We start from the raw sequence: 27,748 nt of genomic DNA, 5'->3' as shown, positions 1-27,748 counted from the left end.
GTGTTCATTGTCCTGATACTGAATCTGTGACAACAGGTTTCACTGGGGAAATGTGTCAAGTTGACATTGACGAGTGTGCCAGCACGCCGTGCAACAACGGGGCCAAGTGTCTCGACCGTCCTAATGGCTATGAGTGTGAATGTGCTGAAGGTAATATAAAAATAAGATAAAAGCACTAACAAAACAAATTTCTGCATAATTAAAATTAAAAACTCATTGGCCTAGTTCTCAGAGAACTGACCTTATTGTATTAATCCCTTGTTTTATATGCTGGTGTCTGTAGGTTTCACAGGGACATTGTGTAGAGACAACATTAACGACTGTGAACCCAAACCATGTCACCATGGCAATTGTATAGATGGAATTGCTACCTTCACATGCGACTGTTACCCAGGTTACATGGGCCCCATCTGCAGCGAGCAGATACGCGAGTGCCAGAGTGACCCCTGCCAAAACAGAGGACGCTGTGTTGACCTAGTCAATATGTACCAATGCAATTGCCAGCCAGGCACTTCAGGTGAGTCTCACACTTGATCTTTACATGGCAAAGGCTCTTTAAGAGGCAATATACAACACCTTTGAAGCATTTAATGAAGTCTAATTATGATAACAGCAGATGTTCTTGTAGCAAGATGGTCTTAATTTAGTATATTGCGATTATTATTATCCACTATTTAGAAATGATTAACTGTTCATTTGAGATGTGCGCATGATCTCTATTTTTATTTGCTAATCTTTATGTAAAGTATGTGATATGTGAACTTTAATGATAAGTGTAAGTCTATGTCTAAAAAGTGCTTCAGACCCTGTTATTCAAAAACAGTAAGACAAATCCTGGTTTTCTCAATTACACTGTCCAACAAACAAAACAAAGCTCGCAACACTCCCTTGCTGGACACTTCCTCTTATTACACACACACACAGATATAATCTATCACCACTCAGACTTCTTTAGGGACCTTTCAAAGGCTTCTGTATAAATTAGACCAGTTTTATTTCATCTACTTGTGCCATGATTGACTATTTTGTCATTTGTCTTTGTTATAGGTGTAAACTGTGAGATTAACCATGATGACTGTGCCAGTAATCCCTGCCAGCACGGGACCTGTGAGGATGGAATTAATGAATACAAATGTGTGTGCAATCCTGGATACACAGGTTTGTTCATGCACATGCACATACATAAAACAACAAAATGCATCATTCCAATTATTCGAATGCACTGCTTTATAAATCATTCAATCAGTCTTTTTCAATTACCACACTTTCTTTCTTCTTAGGGGAGCGGTGCAACGAGGAGATAAATGAGTGCAGTTCGAACCCGTGTCTGAGTGGAGGGACATGTGTGGACAAAGTGAACGGGTTTCAGTGTTTGTGTCCAGTTGGGACTCACAGTCCTCTGTGTCACTCAGGTGCAGACCATTGCAGCCCTATGCCCTGCCTGCATGGAGAGTGTATTGAACAGCAGGAGGGGTAGGAACAGCTTTTATCTTTCTGACAAAGTGGCCGATACTGATTATTAGTAGCACAACCTACTTCCATTTTCTGTTAAAACCTGTAAAGAGATCAATAAGCATTATTTAATTCTATATAAGAACTGTAAAATTGATTAACAAAGCGAATACATGTTCCATTTGTAGCATTGCTGTAAGAGGTCATTTTACTTGCCTTAGTATGACGATCTATGGACAGTTATCTCTTTCATGTTAACTAGTCTCATCTTCTATCTGTGTAGGTATCTTTGTGCATGTAAGCCAGGCTGGGAGGGTAAGAACTGTGAGAGAGAGAAGAACGAGTGTCAGTCCAACCCGTGCCAGAACGGTGGAACCTGTAATGACCGTCTCAATGGCTACACCTGCATGTGTGCCCGTGGATTTGCAGGTAAAGGCGTGTAATCCATTAGCCTTTCTAAACAAAGTAATAATGATGTTCAACTCCCTGATTTGCCCTTTTTTCTCTTTCAGGCTTGAACTGTGAGATAAATATTAATGAATGTGAGTCAAACCCTTGTATGAATCAGGGAACCTGTGTGGATCGAGTCAACAGCTACATCTGCCACTGCACTCTGCCTTACACAGGTGACGCACATTTACAGTGCACAGTTTTACAAGGATTTCAATTTCAGAATAGGCACTTTTGTTGTCAGATTTTTACGTTTAATTAGGGTGTTTCAGTCCCAACATGTAAGAATAGGATTATATATTATTTACACTCCTGTTCAAAAGTTTGGGGTCATAAGATATTTTATTGTTTCCGAAAGACAGTAAAAAAAAATATCGTACAATATCAAATATATTTTCAGTTTTAATGTTTTTAAATGTAATTTATTCGTATGATGCCAAAGCTGTATTTTCAGCAGCCGCTACTCCAGACTTCAGTGTCACATGATCCTTCAGAAATCATTCTAATATGATTTGCTGCTCAAGAAACATTATTTATCAGTGTTGTAAACATTTGTGCTGCTATTTATTCTTATTATGTTTTAATAAGTATATTAATAATGTTAATCCATATTCATAATATTATAATTATTAATAGGGCTGGGCGATTTGACCTGACAAAACCGATTCATTTAACAGTTTACCTCGATTATTATTATGTAACTTTTATTTAATGATTTTTTTATTTATTTTTTGTTACATTTTTTTTTTTGCCCTCATAGTTTATTAAAGGGTTGTAGTCTAAAAATACTTTATTTTATTTTATTTTATTCTTATTTTTAATACTTATAGAGTGCATTTCTTATATTTGTGATTTTAAAATAATTGAAGGAAACAAAATATTTGTAACTATAACAGTACTATAACTATAACTATGATTATTTGTTGAATATTTCAAACAACTGAAATCTTATTTCTGAAATCTTACAACTGTGACGTCTAAAAAAAGAAAAAGAAAATAACTTTCATTTTTTGCAAGTAAAATAAATGAATATTGCCATGTGAATTTCGGTTTCGATTTTGTTTTTATTAATCATCCAGCCATAATTATTCATAATTTTTTTAAATTCATATTAATATTAAAACACTCTTATATATCCACAACTGACTGTACTGCTGGGTTCTCAGGGAGACACTGTGAGGATAAGTTAGTCCCCTGTGATTCTCAGCCCTGTCAGAGACGAGGAGTTTGTCAGCCATCCCTGGATTACACCAGCTACACCTGCCTGTGCCACAGCGGATGGGAAGGTAAGTGATTTGAGTTTGTTTGTGGGTGTGTTTGCTTTCCTCGAGAGTTTATTTGATGTCGAGACAACCACATATAACACCTTTACTTTGATTACTGATAACATGATATCCCCAGTAGATTCAGTAGATTCCCAGTGGATTCAATTTATGAAAATCCATCCAAAACATTTCAAGAATGTCTGTACGACATATGTGTGTAGGAGCCCAGTGCACAGAGGATGTAGACGAATGCAAGAAAAATCCGTGTCAGAATGGAGGTCATTGTTGGAACACAGTGGGCAGCTACCGATGCGAGTGTCAGCCTGGATACAGTGGGGTCAACTGCCAGACTAACATCGATGACTGTAGCTCCAGTATGTGCCATTACTACACAGATTCATTCACATGTCATGAGTGACAGACATTAAATGTATCCTTGTGTTAATATTGTCTGTCAGAATGGGAGTAGTGTATCCTAGAGGTCAGAGATCAACTAAATGACCAAATAAAATAAGTTTAATTTCCCAATGTCCCAAGGAATATATCTAAATTCATGTATATGCATATATATATATATATGAATTTATATCAAACCTATTAAACAAATTTACAAAACACTTTGCTCAATATATTTATCTTTGACAGCGCTTAAAATTAATTAATGTCCAGGGCTCATTTGTGGCCTACTAGGGGTCTTTGGACCCCAGCTTGAAAATCCCAATAATTCGAAATTTTGCTCTCTTCTCCAGATCCATGTCGTAATGGGGGTACGTGTGTCGATAAAGTGGGCCAGTTCTTGTGCGAGTGCAGAGCTGGCTTCTATGGTGAGCGCTGTCAGGAGGAAGTGAACGAGTGCGCTAGCAATCCCTGCTGGAATGGAGGTCGCTGCACTGATTACGTGAACAGCTACACATGCCAGTGCCCGCCTGGCTATGACGGCATCAATTGTGAACGTGATATCCCAGATTGCACTGAGACGTACGATTTCCATATAAATTATCCATGTGTTTTATTTCATTGTATCATATATATATGCATATTCATATTCTCTCTCTCTTTTACTCCATAGCTCTTGTCTCAACAATGGGACGTGTGTGGATGGAATTAACCGTTTCACCTGCCGCTGTCGGAATGGCTTTTCGGGTCAGTACTGCCAATATGAACTGAATGAGTGCGACTCTCATCCCTGTAAAAATGGTGGCACCTGCATAGATGGCCTGGGGACTTTCCACTGCACCTGCCCACTGATGTATAATGGAAAAACCTGCGAGGTAAAAACTGTCCATTCACTTGTAGATTGCGAACCCACATGGTCTGATATAGCTCAATGACTAGATGTTGGACTTTTTGCTAATTAACTGCCATTAAAACATGAAATCTTCTTTCATCTCAGTAATTACATACTAGACACGCAGTTGGAATAATAAAATGATTCTTGTCCTGTGTGAAATTTGGTTGTAAGTCGGTGAATATTCAGAGAATAAAGTTTAATTAATTTCTCTGATTGTTTCATTCTGCAGTCAATGGTGAACGTGTGCAGTCAGATTAAGTGTCGGAATGGAGGCACATGCATCCAGAAGGAGATGGATTGGAGATGCAGCTGCCAGCATGGCTGGACAGGCCTGTACTGTGACATCCCTAATATGTCCTGTCAGACTGTTGCCAAAAACAAGGGTGAGAGATTAGACAGAGTGACTAATTTCACTGTAAATGTTTTGAAATGCAGCAAAATGTACAAAGCTGTAGGTTTGGTTGAATTCTTAATGTAACTTCCTATATGCTCCAGGTGTGGCGGTGGACATGGTGTGTAAGAACGCAGGGCGGTGTATCGACAAAGACAACACACACCAGTGTCTGTGTCAGATTGGTTATATGGGCAGTTACTGTGAGGAAGGGGTGGATGAATGTCGTTCCAACCCCTGTAGAAATGGAGGGACCTGTGTGGACTACCAGGGTGGATATAACTGCAAGGTAAACCAATCTCACTTAATAACGTTGATATACACTACTGTTCAAAAGTTTGGGCTAAATACAGTGAAATTATAAAGACATTTATCTCAAGTACTTTTAAACTTCTATTTAAAGAATCTTGGGGAAACAAATCTATCTCAGTTTTCACAAAAAATATTAAGCAGCAGTTTTCAATATTAACAGTATTATTAATACTTTTAATATTATTAAAAATATTTCTTGGGCACCAAATCACCATATTAGAAGGATTTCTGAAGGATCATGTGACACTGAAGACTGGAGTTATGTATGTTGAAAATTGAGCTGTGCCATCACAGGAATAAATTACATTAAACTTTTAAAACGTAGTGTATATAGAAATAATGTACACTAGAGAAATCGGTTGATATTTTAATATCTAAACCTTTCACTTTCTCTATTAGTGTAAAGCAGGTTTTCAGGGCGTGAACTGTGAATATGATGTTGACGAGTGCCAGTCGAATCCCTGTCGCAATGGAGGTACCTGTATTGATTTGATCAACCGCTTCTCCTGTGCATGTCCTCCTGGCACCAAAGGTATGACTGATTCTTAATGCAGTATGTTTAATGTTAGGATGTTACACTGATATGTAAATGTCCCCTTACCACATCCTCTCTGTTGTGCAGGTTTGCAGTGTGAGGTGAACGTGAATGAATGCGCCCCAGAATTCGGCGCACGCTGTAAGAATGGCGGCCAGTGTGTGGATGGTGTGGGGCGGTACACCTGCTCCTGTCCTCCTGGTTTCACTGGAGAGCATTGTGAGGGAGATGTGAATGAGTGTCTTTCTGGACCTTGCCATCCATCCGGCGCCATTGACTGTGTGCCGCTCACCAATAACTACCAGTGCCGCTGTCGTCTTGGTTATACTGGTGAGATCTTATTTTAGAATAATAGATTATCATACTAACTATTTTAAAGTGATTCAAATTAACTATTTTCTTTCTTACACACTTTTGTGCTCTCCGTCCCCCTGTAGGGCAACATTGTGAGTTAATGGTGGATCTGTGCAAGTCCAAGCCGTGCCACAATAACGGCAGATGTGCCATGAACACGAGTTCATTACATGGATACACCTGTACCTGCCAACCTGTAAGTGCAGAATTAAACAAAGTATTTTTTTAAATTCTTTTAAAAAGTATTTTTTTAATAAAGTATAATTTTAAGTATTCTTTGATGAATACAATTTTTTTAAAAGCATTTATTTTTTAAATGGAAATCTTACTGACCCCAAACTTTTGAATGTAAGTGTATATGTGTGCATGTGCAAGCAATTGCATTTTGCTGTACTGTATAGCATTCCCTATTTAAAGGATATTCACTAACTACTCTCCAAGAGGAGAAGGATATCTTAATGACTAATGTCTCTTGCTGTGCTTTCCGACATTTCTTTGACAGTTTTTAATGGCTGCATTAGCTTGGCTTTTTTCTGTCTTGCTTTGCTTGAAAATGTTTACTTTTCTCAAGGCAGCTTGTTTCTCTCCTTATTCTCATGCTTGCACTAAAGACTGAAGCTGCATAAATCAGGTATGAAGTGAAAGTCTGATTCTCTCTTAACTCGTCTTTTACTCTTCTTTCACTCACTGCTGCTGTCTTACTAGCCCCTAGTCATTTCGTTATAAGGTAGCACCATGATTTGCTTTATTTTTGGGGTCTAACAGCCTCTGTGTGGCTCTTTCAGGGTTACACCGGCTTCAACTGTGGCGTTTTTGAGATGCTCTCCTGTGCCAGTTTGCGATGTCAAAATGGTGGACAGTGCATGGAGATTAAGGGTCGCCCACAGTGCCGCTGCCCAATGGGTTTTACCGGACCGCACTGCGAGAGCATCACAAACCGCTGCATGTGTCAAAACGGTGGCAAATGTATGCCAGACAATTCCAACAAGTTCAGCTGCCATTGTCCACCCGGCTTCAGTGGGCCGACCTGTCAAACGTATAAACCATCCTGCCCATATTTGGAGTGCAAACAGCGGGCAAGAGACAAAGTGTGTGACCCACAATGTAGGACCCCAGAATGTGAGTGGGATGGAGGTGACTGTACGCTGCACTGGGACAAGCCCTGGAAGAACTGCACAGCCTCCGTATCCTGCTGGGAGTTATTCCATAATGGCCGCTGTGACCCAGAGTGCAACAATGCAGGCTGCCTCTTTGACAGCTTTGAATGCCAGAAAGGTTCATCGACTGGCCCGAGCACTTGCAAGTATGTATCCCAGTATACTTCTCACACTCTAGAGGATTACTGCTTTTCTTTGAGAAACTTGCAGAGATAATGCTTGAAAACATTTAGATGTAGATATACAATTTTTTTTACTGTATTTTTGGTCAAATAATTTCAGTCTTGGTGAACATAGACTTTTGTCTAAAGCAAAAAGAAATCTTACAGGCCCCAAATATATATACTTGCATAATATTTCCATTTTAAATATAATAATACATATTCATTAACCTAATTTCTCCTTAGATATGACACATACTGTGCAGATCATTACGCCAATGGTCATTGTAACCAGGGCTGCAACACAGAAGCATGTGGCTGGGATGGTCTGGACTGTGCCACAGATACTCCTCCCAAGCTGGCTGATGGTACACTGGTGATCGTGGTGCTACTGCAGCCCAAGGAGCTTTTGGGTGACCTCAAGGGATTCCTGCGCTCTTTGGGGACACTGCTGCACACCAACCTGAGACTTAAGCTGGATGAGAATAAGAAACCTATGGTGTACCCATACTATGGAAATGAGGAAGATGACATTCAAAACAATATTGCCACTATGAAGCAACGTGGAAAACGAGAGGTGGAGAGGGAGGTTATTGGGTATGTTCCTCACCCAGAAATGAACATTTTGTTGTTTACCTTCATAATATTGTCATGTTTGTAAAAATGAACATGGTTTTGGATGTCTCCTTTGTTTAGTTCTAAGGTTCACCTGGAGATTGACAATCGACAGTGTTCTCAGAACTCGGTTGAATACATCTCCAGTGCAGACCAGGCTGCAGCCTTCATAGCTGCCGAGTTCCTAACTTCAGATCTGCCATACCCCATCTACTCTGTGGGAAGTAAGTGAACTAGTAAAACATTGTGGTTTTCACTTTATGTAGTGTTGTTCTCTCTATGTAAACTTTGTTAACCCATTTGAGCCCACGTGCATCTATAGTGGCCGCAGTTTATAGTTGTCATTTTCCTTTTGTAAGTATTTTTCAAGATGTTATTCATTTTTATTTCTTAACCCTTAGGGGACTAAGCCCTTTTTGGTCCGTTTTCTCTATTTTTACATTTCGGCTTATAAACCATATGTAATGATGATGGACCACCATGTATTTGGTATCGATGGATTCAGAAGACCCTAAGCTACCATAAGCATGCATGCAATATGTTTATAAAGGAAGTATGAGTGAAAAATTGTACAATAAACTAGAGAATTTCAAAAACGAAAATGAGATTTTTTTTTTGTCATTTATTACTGAAAAACACACAATATAGAAAAGTTTTTGAAAAAAAAAATTTTTTTTCAAACTCTTTGCTTGACAGAAATGTGTTATTGTTTAATCAAATGTGTAAAGAACAATTAAATAATTAACTTTTTTTTACAAACAGTCCTAGGCATGCCAGTGAGCAAAGCAAGGCCAGGAGGTCTTGTTGTACACTTTGCTTGCCTTGCAGTGCTCACAGTACTTTCTGACACCTGCAGGCTTGTGTGCAGGGTTTGCTGGGTCCAAGGGACAATGGGTAGGGGTGTGCGGCGAGTTGTCCTGTCTGCATCCTGCATCAGAGCAAATACACAATCAAACTGGAAGCTTTTTTTGGGTCAAAATTCAATGTAGAAAAAATAACTCCTATAAACTCATGTAACCCTATGAAACTCCACTGTACACTAAAAACACATTTCACCTCTCTTGACCTGAGCAGTTTACTTAGTTGAGTAAGTCAGTCTATTGAAACAAATTTCACACCACTCTTGAACTGAGTTTACAGGGAAAGAGTAGTATGGTACACTAAAACAAATATTTCATGCCTCAATCGCTATCTGACTAAAAATCCAAAACATATACATACTCAAGCAAGATGTATGATATAATAAATTATAATGATAAAGAGGTTATTTGAAGCTACATACCAGTCCTCAAATGGATCTTCCCCATCCTGGTAAAATACTTCGTCATCTGTGTAAAAGCTGTCTGCTCCAGATTTCCCCTCGTCACTTTCCAGTAATTGTTCCAGAGCTTGTTCTGCCGTAAATCTTTTACTGCTTGCAATTTTGATAAAACAATTCTGTAATAATGCTATATCTCTCTCGAATTTATCTCTTTGTGCTCGCTAATACTCCGATCGCTCTATGTAACACTCCGATCGCTTTCTGCTTTCTCCACCTCATGCTGATTCTCCGATCGGTTATTGATTACACCTGGCTGGAGGTCGTTTTACTATAGTCCAGCCCAGCTTTTACAAGGCTACAGCAGAGCTACAGAGTCCTCTGAATGGCTAGAATAAATCATGGTAACCTTCCTCTGATTGGGTTAGAAAAATATTCCTCCCAGCGGTTTTTACCTTGGTTGTTGCGTGTTGAATCTGCCTAACATAATAGTTTTCATTGGCCTGTTTACGCAGTGGTATTGCCAAGGCCGGACTTACCATTGGGCTTGACTGGGCTCAAGCCCATGGGCCCCGCCCAATAGGGGGCCCCGCCCGTTTACGTTAGATTTTTTCAATAATATGTCAGTCATTTAATTTTTCATTTTAAAGTTTGTTGATTGGTCTAGCATTGTTACCTGGTCCTGCCCTGCAATGAAAAATGTAACTTAATTAGCTAAATTAAATGTCAGTCATCTTGAGGTTTGCTGATTGGTTATTGGCAGTTACGCAGTGCCTCGTTTACTGCCGTTGAAAAAACCTGTCTGCATTAGACAGTGATGTAATGGTGGACAAACGGTATCAGAGTGGCGCGCTTAAAAGAAAATTAAAGAATGAAAGACAGCAACGCAAAAAGGAAGTTATCAGTAAAATGAAAAGGATTACTGGATTTTTTTACACCCATGACACCACAGCTTGATGTGCAAGGGGAGAATCCAGAGGACAACAACCCAAACCCGCTGGAAGAAACGGTTGGAGACGATTTGAATTCAGAAACAGCGACCGAACAATGTCCAACTACAGATTCTTTATGTCAATGTCACCTTTATTTATATAGCGCTTTAAACAAAATACATTGCGTCAAAGCAACTGAACAACATTCATTAGGAAAACAGTGTCAATAATGCAAAAATGATAGTTAAAGGCAGTTCATCATTGGATTCAGTTATGTCATCTCTGTTCAGTTAAATAGTGTCTGTGCATTTATTTGCAATCAAGTCAACGATATCGCTGTAGATGAAGTGTCCCCAACTAAGCAAGCCAGAGGCGACAGCGGCAAGGAACCGAAACTCCATCGGTGACAGAATGGAGAAAAAAAACCTTGGGAGAAACCAGGCTCAGTTGGGGGGCCAGTTCTCCTCTGACCAGACGAAACCAGTAGTTCAATTCCAGGCTGCAGCAAAGTCAGATTGTGCAGAAGAATCATCTGTTTCCTGTGGTCTTGTCCTGGTGCTCCTCTGAGACAATGTCTTTACAGGGGATCTGTATCTGGGGCTCTAGTTGTCCTGGTCTCCGCTGTCTTTAAGGGATGTAGAGGTCCTTTCTAGGTGCTGATCTACCATCTGGTCTGGATACGTACTGGATCCGGGTGACTGCAGTTACCCTCTGATCTGGACACAGACTGGATCTGGTGGCCACGGTGACCTCGGAACAAGAGAGAAACAGACAAATATTAGCGTAGATGCCATTCTTCTCATGATGTAGCAAGTACATAGGTTGTTATGGGAAGTGTTTCCGGTTCCGGTTTACCTAATTAATGCAGCCTAAAAATCCTTTAACGGATTTGGATAATAAAAGCATATTAGTATGTTATGTGTATGCCAGGTTAAAGAGATGGGTCTTTAATCTAGATTTAAACTGCAAGAGTGTGTCTGCCTCCCGAACAATGTTAGGTAGGTTATTCCAGAGTTTGGGCGCCAAATAGGAAAAGGATCTGCCGCCTGCAGTTGATTTTGATATTCTAGATATTATCAAATTGAGTTTTGAGAACGTAGCGGACGTAGAGGATTATAACGTAAAAGGAGCTCATTCAAATACTGAGGTGCTAAACCATTCAGGGCTTTATAAGTAATAAGCAATATTTTAAAATCTATGCGATGCTTGATAGGGAGCCAGTGCAGTGTTGACAGGACCGGGCTAATATGGTCATACTTCCTGGTTCTAGTAAGAACTCTTGCTGCTGCATTTTGGACTAGCTGTAGTTTGTTTACTAAGCGTGCAGAACAACCACCCAATAAAGCATTACAATAATCTAACCTTGAGGTCATAAATGCATGGATTAACATTTCTGCATTTGACATTGAGAGCATAGGCCGTAATTTAGATATATTTTTGAGATGGAAAAATGCAGTTTTACAAATGCTAGAAACGTGGCTTTCTAAGGAAAGATTGCGATCAAATAGCACACCTAGGTTCCTAACTGATGACGAAGAATTGACAGAGCAACCATCAAGTCTTAGACAGTGTTCTAGGTTATTACAAGCAGAGTTTTTAGGTCATATAATTAACACCTCTGTTTTTTCAGAATTTAGCAGTAAGAAATCCATTTATCCAGAAATCCATTTATCCACTGATCCTGCTCGCTGGGGTAAAATTGATGAAAGCGTGCGTGCTTATTGGGCGCGAAAAGGTCCGGAGTCCGTTCAAAATAAGGATGCTAATGTCAAGGCTTCTGAACGCCACTACAAACATCAGAAGAGACTGTTTTCTAAAATTCATTTCAAATGCAAGCATTTGAATGGTGAGTACTTGCCCAGAGAATGGTTGCTCTGCTCACCATCCACCGGTTGTGTGATTTGTTTTGCTTGCCGCCTTTTTGGCGAGGGTGACGGTCAATCCCTTTTTGAGTCTGGCTATAATGACTGGAAACATGCTACCAGACGCATTGCCGAGCACGAAAATAGTGACAGTCATAGAAAGGCTATGTTTAATTACATCAACAGAGCAGCAGCTGACGGAGTTATAGATTCTCAACTTAAAAAGCAGTTCGAGTCGCAATGCAATTATTGGAGTGAACTTTTGCAAAGAGTGGTTTGGCTTTCCGAGGCTCCAGTGAAATATTTGGTCGAGCTGACAATGGGAATTACATGGGAATCCTGGAACTGATCAGTGAATTCGACCCATTCTTGAAATCACACATACAGATAACGTTATATTGCAATGCTGGGGTAGGAACCCCCTCATATCTCTCATCAAAAACATCTGACGAATTTATCGAGCTAATGAGCAATAGAGTGCTTTCTGAAATCATTGCTGAAGTGAAAGTGACAAAGTACTTTTCCATTTGCATTGATTCAACTCCCGACATGACGCACATTGATCAGCTTACATTTATTATAAGGTATGTTTCACCCGAGGGCCTCGTAGAAGAGTGATTCTTAAAATTTCTCCCTATATCTAGCCACACAGGGAAGGCACTCTGTGATGCCGTGATCACAGTTTTACATGAGATGGACATAGATATTAGTAACTGCCGTGGACAGTGCTATGATAATGCCGCCAACATGGCAGGAGTGTACAACGGGCTGCAAGCTCACATCAAAGACATAAATCCACTAGTAGAGTGGGTGCCGTGCGCCACGCACATGCTTAATCTGGCTGGAGTTAATAGCGTAAACTGCTGCACAGAGACCGCCGATTTTTTTAACTTCATTCAGACTTTGTTCAACTTCTGCTTGAAATCCACAGCTAGATGGAAGGTGGTAACTGCAGGTTTGCAGCCTAATGAAAACCAACGCATTGAGACACTAAAATCTCTCTCTGACACCAGGTGGGCTGCGCATGCAGCATGTAGCTCTAATACATAGCTTGTGTATGTATCATTTTGTTCTATTCAAAGTAATGTATAGAAGGTAGGGCCCGAAAGTGACTCAAGCCCAGGGGCCCCCACCACCGTAAGTCCTGCCCTGGGTATTGCGCAATAAGGGAAGCGTGTTTAATATACAATACCGCTGTTTTCAGTGGAATCTGAGGAAGACGGCAAAAAAAACCGCATCTCTCTAGCATTAATAGTTTTTGAGATAACTACACATTTGTAAAACTATGCCATTTGAGGCGGTACCGCCCAATCCGTCCCCAGAGGGTTAATGACATGCAAGCAAGCAACCAAAAAAAAAGGTATTCACTTCCTTCCTGTTACATGAGGCTGTCAGGTTCCTACCCCTACTTCCAGGAAGCATGACGAAGACAACCCCTCCCAAAGAGATTACATTTTCATGTTACTAATAAAATTGTACAAAATTAAGCTTTAGCACACGTATCGCGGCATTCCTATATAAGCTCTAGTCAGTATTATTCAGCAGCTTTTCCGCTTGCTCAGGAGCAAATTACCCTCCTCCATCCCCAACTCCTCCTTTCTCACAGTCAGGACTTGGCTTTCCGATATTCCTTGCTGAATCGGACTCATTTTTCTTGAATAAGTACATTAATGATATTTGCATTGTTCTGTTCTGTTTACCCTAGGGGGGTTAATTTTGCTGCTCTCCCTGTTCATTCATGACAGGCTGCATGGATGGACAGGGAGTTTTTGCCCAGAACAGAACCATACCTCCAAACCAAACTTCATGCTAAGTGTCTATCGTTTTGATGATAGTGTTCCTGACAGAACTTCAGTCAGTCACACAAAAGAAAGAATGGAAAGCTAACATTAATTATATATAAATATTGAGGCCCCTTTTATCCAGTTTGGATGCATTTCATTGTAATTGGTCAAGGACCATAATTCTTTTTATGACTAGTAGCTTATGATTCCATTATAATATTGAAATTTGGAAGTAATGAGTTTACATTTCCATTTATTATCAATATTGTTGAAATCAGCCATTGAATAGTATGGGCCTGAAAAAAAATTGTAATTTTCTGTCAGGTATACCTTTTTCTGTTATATAGATGTAATATTTTCTTCATTCTATTTATTTTAATTTATTTATTTTAATTGAACTGAAAATGAAATTATAAGCTCGATGCAACTTTTTTGGGGTTTACATCGATTGTTCTTCAACTTTTATGCATAAAAAATTTGTTTATGAAAAAAGATTGAACTGTTGAAAGCAGTTATTTTGAGTTAGACACCAAATGCTCTCCTCCTATTCAAATTTGACATTGAAGGGTGCATAAAACATATTTGCCCACCGGCAACTATAGTTGCCACACATTCAAATACGATTTTCAAGAAAAAAAAAACCCTGGGGAAAATAAATGCAGAACATGTTCACATAGGAGACTGTTAACATGACTATATGCATGAAACCATTTAGAAGAATTTTTAAATGGGTTAACCATCCTCTTCCACCTCAGGCGATAAAGACTCAGTACCCACCTTGCCTCCTCTCCTGTACCTGGTTGCTGTGGCTGCAGCTATCATCCTTCTGATTTTGGTTCTGGGCGTGTTGGCTGCCAAGCGTAAGCGCAAGCATGGGATTTTATGGCTTCCTGATGGCTTCCTGGCAAAGAAAGACAGCAAGCGGAGGGAGCCAGTGGGACAGGATGATTATGGCATGAAGTAAGTGTGCACCTGAACTCCACTATGATCTCAAGATATTTGCTGCCTTGATGTTACCATGGGAAGTGATTAATAATGTGACTGTGTGCTTTCAACTGATATTGTATATATTATACATCTAACACACTATACACATCTATTATTATTTAAAATGTCTGAGTGGGCAATTTCATATCTCTTTTGTTTTTAGCTCTTATGTGATAAAATGAATATATGATGCAACAACAGCATGAATCTTTTTTTTTTTACTTGATTCTGTAAACCTTTTGATTTCAGATGGCATCTAAAGTCAACCCTTCTTCCTCCACTTTCTTTCAGGAGCATGCAGAAACCACAGGATGTAGGGCTGATGGATGGCAGTTCTACCCATCATTGGTCAGAGGAGGATCATCTATCTAAAAAACCAAGGGTAAGAGACAGTACCTCCAAAGCTCTGAAGATGAAAGTATCAGATCTCTTTGTTTATGATCAATCTGAATGGATCCCTCCAACCTCACAGATAGAGGATAAGCCATTGCTTCCTGTCGGAGTGGATGGAGGAGTGGACAGGAGAGAGTGGACCCTGCAGCATCACAAAGCTGCGGACATTACACTCACCCCCCCTCAGGCGGACATGGACATGGACAGCCTGGATGTCAATGTTAAAGGACCAGGTTAACAGACTGAGATTCTTTCTTACTCACAATCTGAGTAGATGAGGAAAGAAGGTTTTCACTCTTTTGTTTTACTTTTAAAAAGTTTGACTTACTCTATATTCTCTTTCATGCTCATAGATGGTTTCACTCCTCTTATGCTGGCATCTCTACGAAGTGGCAGCAGCCCCGATTGTGGCAGCATGCTGGGAGATGAGGAGGAGGAAAGTGGCGCTGATGAGCCTGGCACAAACGTCATAACTGACTTAATTGGCCAGGGTGCATCACTCAATGCCCAGACAGATCGCACCGGGGAGACTGCCCTTCACCTCGCTGCACGATACGCCCGAGCTGATGCCGCCAAGAGACTGCTGGATGCTGGTTCTGATGCCAATGCTCATGATAACATGGGCCGCACCCCTCTACATGCGGCTGTGGCGGCAGATGCCCAAGGAGTCTTCCAGGTTAGGGAATGAGCTTCTACTCATATGCCTCATAACTTCATCATGAATTACAGGTTTCCCAGAGTCATGAAAATTATCAATTAAATCAAACTCTTGAAAACTCAAGGAAATTATTAAATCATGCAAATATCTATAGTGACTAACATAATTGAGCTATACAACAGCTCTAAAATATGAAATATATATATAATTACCTAGAAAGTGCTCTCAAATAGTGGTATGTATATGTATTGTCATGTATTTTTTTGTTTCGTAAATAGTTTTAGCTGATCTGGGTCCTGTTTTGTTAGTTTTTGACAGAACTTCTGGTTATTTCCTGAATATCTCTTCTGTGGGCAGTTCTCATGCACTGTGGAAAAATTTATTTGCATATGTATTTATATATATACACACAAAGACTAGTTTGCCGATAGTATATTTTTCTTTTTTTTTCTCTATTCATGGTTTGTGAAAAATGTTTTTGTGTGCACATACCAATCATTACTGTGTTTTTGTACTCCAGATTCTCATCCGTAACCGTGCCACTGATCTTGATGCCCGAATGAATGACGGCACCACACCACTCATCCTGGCAGCCAGACTGGCCGTGGAGGGCATGGTGGAGGAACTGGTGCACTGCCATGCAGATGTCAATGCTGTGGATGACCATGGTAAGATGAAAGCCCGTATGAACATACATCATAGAAAATAACTTTGTTGATAAATGGAATAAAATAAATTCTAGACATGAAATGATTTAATCTCATCACTCTCATCTTATTCTCAGGCAAGTCAGCTTTGCACTGGGCCGCTGCTGTTAATAATGTAGATGCCACTCTAGTGCTACTCAAGAATGGAGCCAATCGAGACATGCAGGACAACAAGGTACTCGTTCAAGTCTATTTATCTATGTGCATGTTTAATCACTTTTTTGAATACACAGATGTTTTGTGTGCCAGCCAAACACTTCAGTTTTGTTTGTTCTGTGATGTAGGAGGAGACCCCCTTGTTCCTGGCTGCCAGAGAGGGCAGCTTTGAAGCGGCCCAAGTTCTCCTAGATCATTATTCAAATCGTGATATCACTGACCACCTTGACCGCTTGCCTCGTGATACTGCGCAAGAACGAATGCATCACGACATTGTGCGTCTGTTGGACCAGTACAACCTGGTACACAGCCCACATTCTGGGCCTAACCACGTGGGCAACGGTGGGGGACACTCTTCCATGGTCTGTGGGACAAATGGCACAGGATTCATGATTGGCATGCGTCCAGGACCACAGGGCAAAAAGAATCGCAGAGCAGGAGGAAAAGCAAACACTGTTGCAGCCGGGACAGCCAAAGATCTAAAAGAAATGAAGACAAAGAGGCGAAAGAAGCCAGCCGGAGGAGAGGGACCAAATGTTGTGGTGGTGGCAGGAGCCAGCGGAAATGTCACCAAAGCAGCTGGTGGCCTCTCAGAGAGCTCAGTCACCATGTCACCTGTGGACTCCCTGGAGTCTCCACACTCGTACGCTGGAGAGGCAGTGGCCACCACCAGCACGGCGAATTCTCCCCCTCTGCTCAGCACCCCATCCGTGAGGCCCATGCTGCCTCCTGTGAGTCACATGCTGAGCCAGCAGCAAAGCTGGGTGAGTTTGGCCAAACATGGCTACAGTGGCCACATGTTTGGCCTCATGCAACCCCAACAGATGAACACCAGCATGCAGCAGCACCACAGCACAGGCATGCTCACCCCGATGAATGTCACCATGAGCCGTGAACAGCTGCCACCCATTGTCACCTTCCAAATGATGGCGGCAGGCAATGGGCAGAGCCTCCTCAAGCAGGCGCAACAGGGGCAGATGCAGGCACAGGGGCAAAATCAGGCACAAAGTCAGCACCTGCACTGTAACCAAAGTATGATGTACCCCATGCCTAATGTGGGAATGCAGCACGGCCTGTCCCATACCCTTCAACACCCCCACGGTCACAACCACACACTCCCTCATGGGCTGCCTGAGAGCCAAGCACAACAAGTAGCTTCCTATCAGCCACGGCAGAGTCCCGTGGATAAATATCCAACGCCACCTTCCCAGCACAGCTACGTCACCGCCGGCTCTGAGGGAACCACCCCTGGACATCCCGCACGCAATCCCAGCGAACACCCCTACCTCACTCCTTCGCCTGAATCACCTGACCCCTGGTCCTCTTCGTCGCCCCACTCCAACTCAGACTGGTCCGATGTCACAACAAGTCCCACCCCTCTAGGACACCCCCACACACTGCCTCCTTCCTGCCACACACACATTCCCGAACAAGCCCAGCTGCAGCCCCCATCACAGGCTGCGCAGCCGACACAGTCGCAGCAGTCACAGCGCAGCAGTGTGTATGCGTAGGAACTTGGACCTTCGGGAGTTTAATTGCATGGCTGTTTCGTTTGTCTCTCTCTTCAGCTGCCAGAAGAGCGGCCATTTATCCTTTCTCCATTCTTCTCCACTCTCCGTGTTGACTTTGAAGTTTGCTCATTGTAAATTCCCGTTAGCCCGGATATTTAATAGAACAGAAGCCCCGGACTAATCATAAAAGTGAGAAACCACTTTTAACAACTTGGGAATCCTGTTAATGGCCATCTATGATCTAGGGCACTTTTACCAATGCACAGTCACAGTGCCAAACTAAGAAGTCTCAATTGTGGTTACTGTCCCCAATTTGGGGAAATTTATTTCAAGATTTAGTCAAGCGTTTTACAATTTGAAGGAAATTTTTCTCATTTAATCTGCCGTCTTTTTTGATCATTTTTGTTGATGTTAAAAGTCAGATATGCTTAGTTGGTACAAACCTTAAAGGGATAGTTCACACGAAAAATAAAATTGTCATAATTTACTCACTCTTCTGTTGTTCCGGACCTGAATGACTTGCTTTCTTCTGTGAAATGCAAAAGGAGATATTTTTAAAAATGTCTGAGAATAGAGTTTTTTTCCTTTTTTGTCTATACAACGAAATCAAATGGTTTAAGTTCGCTTTGAACTCCACTGACTTTCATCATATGAAGAAAAACATTCTTTAAAATATCATCTTTTGTGCTTCACAGAAGAAAGTCATACAGGTTTGAAAGTACATCAGAATTTATTGGTGAACTATGCTTTTAACTGATAATTTAATCTTTATATAATGGGTCAGCTTTCATGTGTTCTCTTTTTTTTTTCTTGATTGGTGGTACTTTTATTGCGATTGGTAACGTGAATGTGCTACACATACATCTCATTCATTCATGTGTGATTCAGAGCTAAACTGTGGAGTAGATAGTTAAATGTTACATTTTTATGTTACTTGTTACGGTTTATACTTTGCCTTGCCGATGATTAAGAGAGGTAGAAGTTGTAAATATGGGTTCCACTTTGTTTCTTTTGAAATGGTATGCAGTATTCAGTGGCCGCACAGACATGACAGAGGTTTGAAGAGGAATTCCAGCTGCCATCAAGCCGTGTGAAATTTTCAGAAAACTAAATGTTTATACATAATATTATCAGTGCCTTTTACATCATTGTAACCATTGTTACTATTTTATTAGTTTTGTTCTGTCTTTTTTGTGTTACTTGTATATTGACATTCTGAGCAGTTTAACTTGTTCTGAAGTTGTATCTTTTATTTACACATCATGTATTTCCTTCATCCTAAATACAATCAGCCTGTCGTTGCAACCTATGAATCACTTGGTAATTTAGAAATAATACTTTATAAAATCTAAATGTGCTGTTTCACTTTTTCTGTTTTGTGTTTTTGAGCAAATCTTTATAAAACGAATTAGTACAATCACATTTTTTAAATGTGTTTTGCACAATAAAGCCCCTGGATCTCTGATACACCAAATAAACACTCATAATAGTATTTAGAGATGTATGCATACATTAGCCAGAGTGGTGATGAAATACTATCAAAGGTTTTCTGAACTTCCTGTATGCTATATTTGTGCAGGTGGGTGGATCAGTGATATTTTGTGTGCTCACGGTCAATATTAAGAGAGTCTGCTTATGCAAATAGAAACCTTTATGTACTATAGGCTCCATATAGCATTTTCTTTTTGGAAACAGTTAATATCCTGTAGCACTTAAGGGCCCTTCAACAGTATGATTTTTAGTGTACTGAAATCTGAGGAATTTAACAGGTGTTAGTCCATCAAATAAAGAACAAAGCAAAGGTTTTTTGGAGCATCGTATCTTCACCCGAATGTTATGCAAAGCTAATTTTATATGTGCTGTATATAATTTTTTTTATACCTATTGTACTTTCTTTTCCTGTTCAACAAATATATACAACACAGTATGCTAGAATGAAGTAAATGTTTCGTCTTAGTATTTTATAGATTACAATTTGTGATTTAAATAAAAACCCTGTGTATTGGAGATAATCCAAGACAGCTGATGATTAAAATAGAGATGAAACACAAATAAAGGAAAGAAAACCTTTACAAATTGATTTGGCTTAATGAATGAGTCTCAATCTATGTTTCTGTCTGTCTGTCACATATTTATTATGTTGATTTATATGAGTGTTACAATTGCCCACTACTTGCAAAAGGAAAACCTACATTGGGCATTTTATAAGAAAGATCAAAAACGAAAGACTAATAAATGCAATGCAAAGAAGATGAACGCTCGCTTCTCAAGCAAGTTTCAGGGCGGTGTTTTCGAAAAGCATCGTAGACCGCAGCCCAGTTCGACTTCGACAGCCTTCTGTCCGCCAACCGATAGGTGGCGACAACGATACAATGATCGAAAGAATAAAACGCTAGGAAGTACTGCAAGATTGTTGCGATTCATATGAAGATTTTCTACACTTCACTCGAGAGTCGGCTTCTCATTCTTGATGAATGAGGTTATGCGGCATGGGAGGACACATAGCATATGATCATGCGCGAGGAATAACGTTACCCAGGACGGTTGATTTCCTTAGAAAATAGCTTAGCTGCAGCAGCTCTCAGTGTGTAACAACTGTCAAAATGAGATGACTGTATTGAACTATTTAACTATTTAACTCACTGTGTGTAGATTCAACTTTTGCAGAACGCATCTTGAAGGATTGATCTTTGACGCGGTTTTAACGTGTATTTTTGTATTCAAACTTCTACTCACAAACTTCCGGGTCTTTGCAGTAGTCTTCAGAAAAGGTGAGTGTAAAAATATGTGGTATTTGCAGCTATTTTACAAAGTGGGATCATAGTTTTATGTTAACGTCTGTCTTCTCGCGTCTGCTTAGTTTTGTAACTTCAATCATTTTTAGTCATTTATATTCTTTTTGCCACTTTTATGTGAAGTCTTTACAGCTGACTTTATTTACACTGAAGTTGAAGAACGTTTTACTCTTTTTCTTCTTTTTTTAAAACCAGTTTTTATCTATAAGTAATAAATATGTCATTATTTACACCCCCTCATGTTGTAACTTACACTGCATTTCTTTCGTTGAATCACTAAAGGAGATGTTAAAGCAAAATGACAGGCTCAGTCACCATCGACTTCCCCTGTATAGAAAAAAGATGCAGTGAATCTGAATGGTGACTAAGGTGTCAATTTGTCTTTCCACCGAGCGAATAAAGTCTGACTGTAAATCATGACACACTTTTCATTTGGCGGTGAACTATCCATTTAAATGTACGACATTTAGTAAACTGCAGGCCAGGGTTAATATTTCTTGGTTAAAGACACTATAGCTGTTGTTTATGGCCATTAATGTTTACAGAGCCAGCTGGGAAAACATTGTATTTCAACATCTGTCTGCTCTTTGCCCCTTTCTTTCTCATGTAGCCCCAGTCTGTCGTGGTCTCCTTGTGAGAGGCTGTCATCATGGCATCAGCCAAGCTGAAGTACCTCTCTCTGGGGATCCTGGTGTTCCAGACCACGTCACTGGTTCTCACCATGCGTTACTCGCGCACCTTGCAAGGCGACGGGCCACGTTACCTGGCCTCCTCTGCTGTGGTGGTGGCAGAGTTCCTCAAGATCCTCACCTGTGTGGGGCTTGTCTTCAAAGATCATAGTGAGTTTCATGGGGCTTCCTTCATGCTTTACAAGTAGTGTTTCTGATATCTTTTCCTGAAAGCACGTGTATATATACATACAAAGATTTTTAAATATATACATATGTGTACACACACATAGTATGGTACACACACATAGTATGTAAACATAATCTTTTATTTTTAATTTGAGTAATCCCGATTAATCATTTTGCAGCCCTGAATATTTCAATAATTTAATAGCATATTTGCATTGCTCATGGTTCTTGAATGTTGGTCAATGAGCACGACATGCAAGTTAACAAAAAAAAAAATATATATAAGCGTTTCACTGTGATTGTTTTTATCTTTAAATAACGTATTTTACATTTTTTTTATTTAATTATTGCTAGCTCTTTAATAAATTAATGACGCCTGCTGTTCCCTCCAACATGACTAAAATAGACTGAAGAAAATACAATCTTATTTATGGTGCAACAGTCTTTGTAAACAGTAGTATGGGAGACATTGAAGAAATAGTTTAAAAATGTATGTAGACAATTTCCGTCCACACAAGTGGATTACTAATTAATTTACAGTCAGAAAACAAAACAGATTGTATAATATTACTCATGAATTTCTACTGACATGGTGCTTCAGATTGTGAATATTTTCCAAATATTTGATACCCCTAACCTGGCAAATATTGCTTTATCCAGTGATTCCTTTTTCTTGTAAGTGCTGATAATATTAGCCCGGTACCTCTGATACAGATATTTTGAGAAAGTGTTTTCCTATTTTTTTATTTTATTTTGTATACTAACCTTTTGCACTTTTGATGTTATTTCTAGCAATAAAACCAGTATTATAGTATTTAAATATTTATTTAGTTATCACCAAAACTCGTTCTGTTTTGTTTTATGCGGTCCCTTCATGCAAAAGTGCTGCCTGCAAAGTCATTGCCTGATAAGTAGCAAGTCAGCTGCCTAGGCTCTCGGACACAGTCATTGCGAAATATTATTGAATGCATCTCAGAGTCACATGATCCTTCAGAAATGATTCTAATATGCTGATTTGGTGCTTAAGAAATATTTCTTCTTATTAGTGTTGAGAACAGTTGTCCTGCGTAATATGTTTATGTTTAAAAGAACCACATTTATTTTAAATGAAAATATACTTTGGGTGGAATGGCTGTGAATTTGATTCGTTATTGCCGGGTAACTGCTCTGTCTGTGTGAAACAGGTTACAGTGGCCGAGCGCTAAGCAGTATTTTGAGACAAGAGATTCTACATAAGCCTATAGAGACACTGAAGCTGGCGATTCCTTCAGGGATCTACACGCTACAGAATAACCTGCTTTACGTAGCACTGTCCAACCTTGATGCGGCTACCTACCAGGTAAGCCACTATCTGTCCAATAATTACCTTATTTTATGGCTATAATTCTTAAGTTTTTTTCTTGTACACTTCTAGGTGACATACCAGTTGAAAATCCTGACCACAGCCCTGTTTTCAGTTTCTATGCTGGGCCGCAGGCTCGGGGTATACCAGTGGTTGTCTCTGCTGATTCTTATGGCCGGCATTGCACTTATACAAGTAAAAATACCTTGATTAGAAAACTCTGTTTTGTTATAGTCTTTGATGTATTCATGCAAATGATGCTTGTTTGTTTGGACAGTGGCCAGCAGACTCCCCGTCAGACCCGCAGAAAGAGCAACTGACTCCAGGCTCACAGTTTGTCGGGCTGGTGGCCGTGTTGGTGGCCTGTTGCTCTAGTGGGTTTGCTGGTGTCTACTTTGAGAAGATCCTTAAAGAGACCAAGCAGAGTGTTTGGGTCCGAAACATCCAGCTTGGTAAGAGTTCATAAAGAAAATGGCTCTTATATTATACTAAACATCCCTGTATTGAATTTAAAAGATGGACAGTTATGCATTAAAAAGTTGTTCATCCAAAAATGAAAATTTGCCGCCTTTAGGCCATCCAAGATGTAGATGAGTTTGTTTCTTCATCAAAACAAAAGAGGTTTTGGACAAATGTAGCATGACAAATCGCTTGGTCACTAATGGATATCTCTGTAGTGAATGGGTGCCGTCAAAATGAGAATTCAAACAGCTGATTAAAAACATCATAGTAATACAAATCCAGTCCATCAATTAATGTCTTGTGAAGCGATAAACTTCTTTAAACTGTTGCATTCCATCTGAAATGAAAAAAACATCTCATCTGAATCGGGAGAGAAATAGGCAGAGATCGATAATTATGGTTTTTGATGCGAGAAGACAACGGGGGATGGACTTTCCAATAGAGAAAGCATTATTATGAATTGTGGGCTTTTTTCACCTTAAGTGACAGTATGAATTTAAAATGCCTTGATGAATTTATCTATATCAAACACACATCTTTTCACTTCACGAGACCTTAATTGATGGATTGGAGTTGTGAGGATTACTTGTGAATTACTGTGATGTTTTTAATCAGCTGTCTGTACTCTCATTCTGGCGGCACCCATTCACTGCAGAAGATGACATATGACACACATAGCCTGTTTTTACACTAGAATTCTGTTAACCATCTGTATTTCTGAGAGACAATCTCAAACTTAGCTAGGTTTTATTTCTTTTAGCAAGCAAAATCCTTGTACAAAACATTCCTGTCACATTCAGGAACTTAAAGCTAATATTTATGCGTGTGTTTTCATGTTTGCCATGTGGAATCTCTGTAGGGTTTATTTATAACTGGCAATGTGTGAATTGAGCGCCTGTAGTGATTTACCTCCTGATGTGAACTTCTGTTCATCATAATGAGCTAAGCCAAAAAAGCATCATGTTCGTCAGTGAGTGCCAACATAATGTGATAACCTATAATTTGATCATATCAAAGTCACCATTCATTTCATAACTTGTATTTACAAGCTACTGTTCAAAAGTTTAAGGTCAGTAAGAATTTTTTTTTTTTTTTTTTTTTTTTTTTTTTTTTTGTAGTAGTGCTTTTATTGAGCAAGGACACATGGATCGAATGTGTCAGTAAAAGATTTATAGAAGTACAAGAGATTTCTATTTGAAATTCTATTTTTTTTAACTTTGTATTCTTCAAAGAATCCTGAAAAGAAAAGAAAAAAAGAAAAACAGGTTTTTGAAGGAGTTTGCGCCACTGATAACTGAACTAATGGCTATTGAAATAGCCTTGCTATCATGGAAAATAAAATGCATTTAAATGTATTAAAATAGAAACATTTTAAATTCTAATAGTACTTTACAATACTGTGTTACTGTATAAAAAGATGCAGTAAACGTTTGAGTGGTAGTACAGATGAAATCATTCATTTACTGTTTGTGATTTTTAAATTCATTTTCACATTTGTTCAGTTTTAACTTTAATTATAGAATAAATGCATTTATAAATTAATAATTGAAATATAAATAATGTGTTTATAAATACATTTAAAATTAATTAATGTTTTTTGTAACTAAGTTGTAATCCTATTTACTTTATAAAAAAATAAATAAAAAAAAAGAACATAGCTGAGTGCTGTTGTATGTAAAACAGAAGTAAATGTTTCGCCCTCTGTGTCTTCTGTGTGCAGGCATGTTTGGTCTGGTTTTTGGGATCTTCGGGATGTTGGCCTACGATGGTGACCGAGTCCGAGAACACGGAATGTTTCAGGGCTACAACACGCTGACCTGGATTGTGGTCGCTCTCCAAGTGAGCTTGAAAACTTTTTAGTAAAAGACAAGTTTACATGTGAGTCAGTACTGATAATTGCTGCATCAGGAAGAAGCAAGAAGAGCTTTTCACCTGCAACGCATTAAAGATCCCGTTTTACGCGCTTTTTTTGAAGCTTTGATTGTGTTTACAGTGTGCAATATAACGTGTTCATGTTTCGCGTGTAAAAAAATACAGTATTTTCCACACAATTCACCTATCTGTATACAGCTGTTTTCATTGTCATAAAAACGGACTGATGACTTCCTTGTTCTATAAAGTCCCTCCTTCAGAAATACGTAACAGGTTCTGATTGGGCCAGCGGTTCCTGTGTTGTGATTCGACAGCAGCTGAGCGCACGCGGCCCTCCTGGAAACGCGATTGGTTTTGGACTAGTTTTGAGAAGCAAGTGGACAGGAGCATGTGCCGGAGATGTACTTATAATCACAGGAGCGTTTTTACTGACAAGATGTGCATGAAAATCGCATTCGTTTTTTTGCACAGCCCTAACATCTAGTTAACAAAGCTAAACAGCGTTGCCCTTTGTTTAATAAGTTACAGAAACTGTTAAACGTACCAACTTAAATAATAAAATACACTTACTGGTTGTGGTCCATAAACAACGCCTTCTCCAGACAAAGAGGGAACTGCTCCATCTTTCAGGAATAATCTTTGTGCGAATCCGGCATTAAACTGATTAAGATTGAGAAAGCTGTCCTCAGCAAAATGTGCTGCACATAGTTTTACATGTGGATTATAATTTTCAGGAACCGAGTTAAACATAAATTGTAACCATTAATCTCCAAGTACAGCGTCCCTGGGAAACCCAAACAAAGGTGATTGGACTCCGAGATGAAAATAACGTTTCAACGACATGGCGTCAAACACAAACGCAGCTCTTCCTTCTTCTCCGTGCGAGCGCAACAAGACCACGCCCCCCGTTTGTGAATTCATGTGGGCGGAGGTTAGTCAAAAAACTGTTTTAGTGACGTCATTACTGCAGGAACTAGAGGGATGTAGTCCAAACGGCTCGTTTTTTGTAGGCGAATTCTGTTAAATAAAATATCTCGCTTGGCATTGAACTTTGAGCTTTAGAATTTTACAGATATTATTTATACTCTAACAACAACATTACACACTAACTAAAGTTTAAAACATGGGATCACGAAGAAGGGGACCTTTAATGTGCAACAATATAAATTGATTGATTTATTTATTTTTTTTTCCACAGGCTCTTGGAGGGCTCGTGATAGCTGCTGTCATCAAGTATGCTGACAACATACTGAAAGGCTTTGCTACATCACTCTCAATTATCCTCTCCACATTCATTTCATATTTCTGGCTTGAGGATTTTGAGCCTACCAGGTAAAAAAAATTAAAATGTTTTATGTCTTGTGATCAATAAATGCTTTAAATTCAATTGATTTAGAGTAAAAAAAAGAGGCATTTAATTGAAATGAAAACTGAAAACCCCGTTCTTTTGTCCAGTGTGTTCTTCCTGGGCACAGTAATGGTCATAATGGCGACGTTTCTCTATGGATATGAGAGCAAGCCGGCACCCAACCCAAGCAGGGCATGAAAAGTGGATGGATGAGGTTGAAGTGGAGTGGAACAAAAGAACGACAGAGAGGAGAAGAGGAGAGAAGGGGTATAGAGTGGAAAACAGGATTGATACAAGGTTGGATAACCGGCTTGGCCACTTCTGTGCAGTGCTGAGCTGAAATACACTGGGAGAAATGCTCCGCATCTCTGGTTTCAGTAAAACTCACGTTTTACGTGGAAAACATTAATCAGCACTGAACACATTAATGGGTGATGGATTAAAACACTTTAATTGTCAATGGCCGCTTTTAATTCTCAACAGTGGCCTTCAGTAACTTGCCACAAATGAAACTTGAATCTTGCAGAAACTCTGCAATGGATGTTCCTAAGGGGGTCGTTGCATCACTGTATTTTTGTGTAATTATTCAAACTGCAAGTCCTAAAAAAATTATTTTATGCTATTTTAATTGACTGAGTTGCTGGCTTAGTTTCTGTGCTGTAGAAATTGAGGAAATAAGGGATCTTTTGTGAACAGAATGTAAACTTTTGATATTATTATAATGAAAATGACTAACAATACTTAAGACGATGCCAGCCAGCCAGTTGATTATTTTGATTATTTTACAGATTACCTCTGTCACCAGGCAACAAAGAATACTTGTGTTACTTGAGTTATATAT

The 27,748-nt window shown here is 39.5% G+C and overlaps 2 protein-coding genes across 4 annotated transcripts in view; both read left to right on the top strand.

Moving 5' to 3' along the window:
- Nucleotides 1–18,371, top strand: part of LOC132097861 (neurogenic locus notch homolog protein 2-like) — a 63,970-nt gene extending 45,599 nt beyond the window's left edge. The window contains exons 10-34 of the mRNA XM_059503830.1: nucleotides 37–150; nucleotides 284–517; nucleotides 1,048–1,158; nucleotides 1,281–1,473; nucleotides 1,736–1,881; nucleotides 1,965–2,078; nucleotides 3,069–3,188; nucleotides 3,389–3,541; nucleotides 3,917–4,145; nucleotides 4,237–4,438; nucleotides 4,688–4,841; nucleotides 4,954–5,138; nucleotides 5,561–5,693; nucleotides 5,784–6,026; nucleotides 6,134–6,246; nucleotides 6,836–7,353; nucleotides 7,615–7,965; nucleotides 8,065–8,207; nucleotides 14,575–14,779; nucleotides 15,098–15,188; nucleotides 15,279–15,432; nucleotides 15,553–15,875; nucleotides 16,378–16,525; nucleotides 16,642–16,739; nucleotides 16,849–18,371. Coding sequence (XP_059359813.1) covers nucleotides 37–150; nucleotides 284–517; nucleotides 1,048–1,158; nucleotides 1,281–1,473; nucleotides 1,736–1,881; nucleotides 1,965–2,078; nucleotides 3,069–3,188; nucleotides 3,389–3,541; nucleotides 3,917–4,145; nucleotides 4,237–4,438; nucleotides 4,688–4,841; nucleotides 4,954–5,138; nucleotides 5,561–5,693; nucleotides 5,784–6,026; nucleotides 6,134–6,246; nucleotides 6,836–7,353; nucleotides 7,615–7,965; nucleotides 8,065–8,207; nucleotides 14,575–14,779; nucleotides 15,098–15,188; nucleotides 15,279–15,432; nucleotides 15,553–15,875; nucleotides 16,378–16,525; nucleotides 16,642–16,739; nucleotides 16,849–18,231 — 5,858 coding nt within the window. The 3' untranslated portion in view covers nucleotides 18,232–18,371. The remainder of the gene's footprint in view (nucleotides 1–36; nucleotides 151–283; nucleotides 518–1,047; nucleotides 1,159–1,280; nucleotides 1,474–1,735; nucleotides 1,882–1,964; nucleotides 2,079–3,068; nucleotides 3,189–3,388; nucleotides 3,542–3,916; nucleotides 4,146–4,236; nucleotides 4,439–4,687; nucleotides 4,842–4,953; nucleotides 5,139–5,560; nucleotides 5,694–5,783; nucleotides 6,027–6,133; nucleotides 6,247–6,835; nucleotides 7,354–7,614; nucleotides 7,966–8,064; nucleotides 8,208–14,574; nucleotides 14,780–15,097; nucleotides 15,189–15,278; nucleotides 15,433–15,552; nucleotides 15,876–16,377; nucleotides 16,526–16,641; nucleotides 16,740–16,848) is intronic.
- Nucleotides 18,372–20,585: 2,214 nt separating this feature from the next.
- LOC132097864 (UDP-N-acetylglucosamine transporter-like) overlaps nucleotides 20,586–27,748 on the top strand; it is a 47,469-nt gene continuing 40,306 nt past the window's right edge. The window contains exons 1-8 of one of the 3 annotated variants that reach the window (XR_009422783.1): nucleotides 20,587–21,008; nucleotides 21,637–21,865; nucleotides 23,068–23,222; nucleotides 23,298–23,420; nucleotides 23,503–23,677; nucleotides 25,408–25,526; nucleotides 26,758–26,891; nucleotides 27,015–27,204. Coding sequence is in view for 2 of the 3 variants with exons in the window: in XM_059503833.1 (XP_059359816.1) it covers nucleotides 21,676–21,865; nucleotides 23,068–23,222; nucleotides 23,298–23,420; nucleotides 23,503–23,677; nucleotides 25,408–25,526; nucleotides 26,758–26,891; nucleotides 27,015–27,105 (987 nt within the window). In the remaining variant the exon portion in view is untranslated. Of the gene's footprint in view, nucleotides 21,009–21,636; nucleotides 21,866–23,067; nucleotides 23,223–23,297; nucleotides 23,421–23,502; nucleotides 23,678–25,407; nucleotides 25,566–26,757; nucleotides 26,892–27,014; nucleotides 27,352–27,748 lie in introns of those variants that run through there. The other 2 variants (XM_059503833.1, XM_059503834.1) reach the window with 2 other exon arrangements.

Source organism: Carassius carassius, chromosome 21 (assembly GCF_963082965.1).
Source record: "Carassius carassius chromosome 21, fCarCar2.1, whole genome shotgun sequence".
Classification (NCBI taxonomy): Eukaryota; Metazoa; Chordata; class Actinopteri; order Cypriniformes; family Cyprinidae; genus Carassius; species Carassius carassius.
The sequence above is the reverse complement of the archived record's forward strand: the minus strand, read 5'-3'. Positions and strand labels throughout refer to the sequence as shown.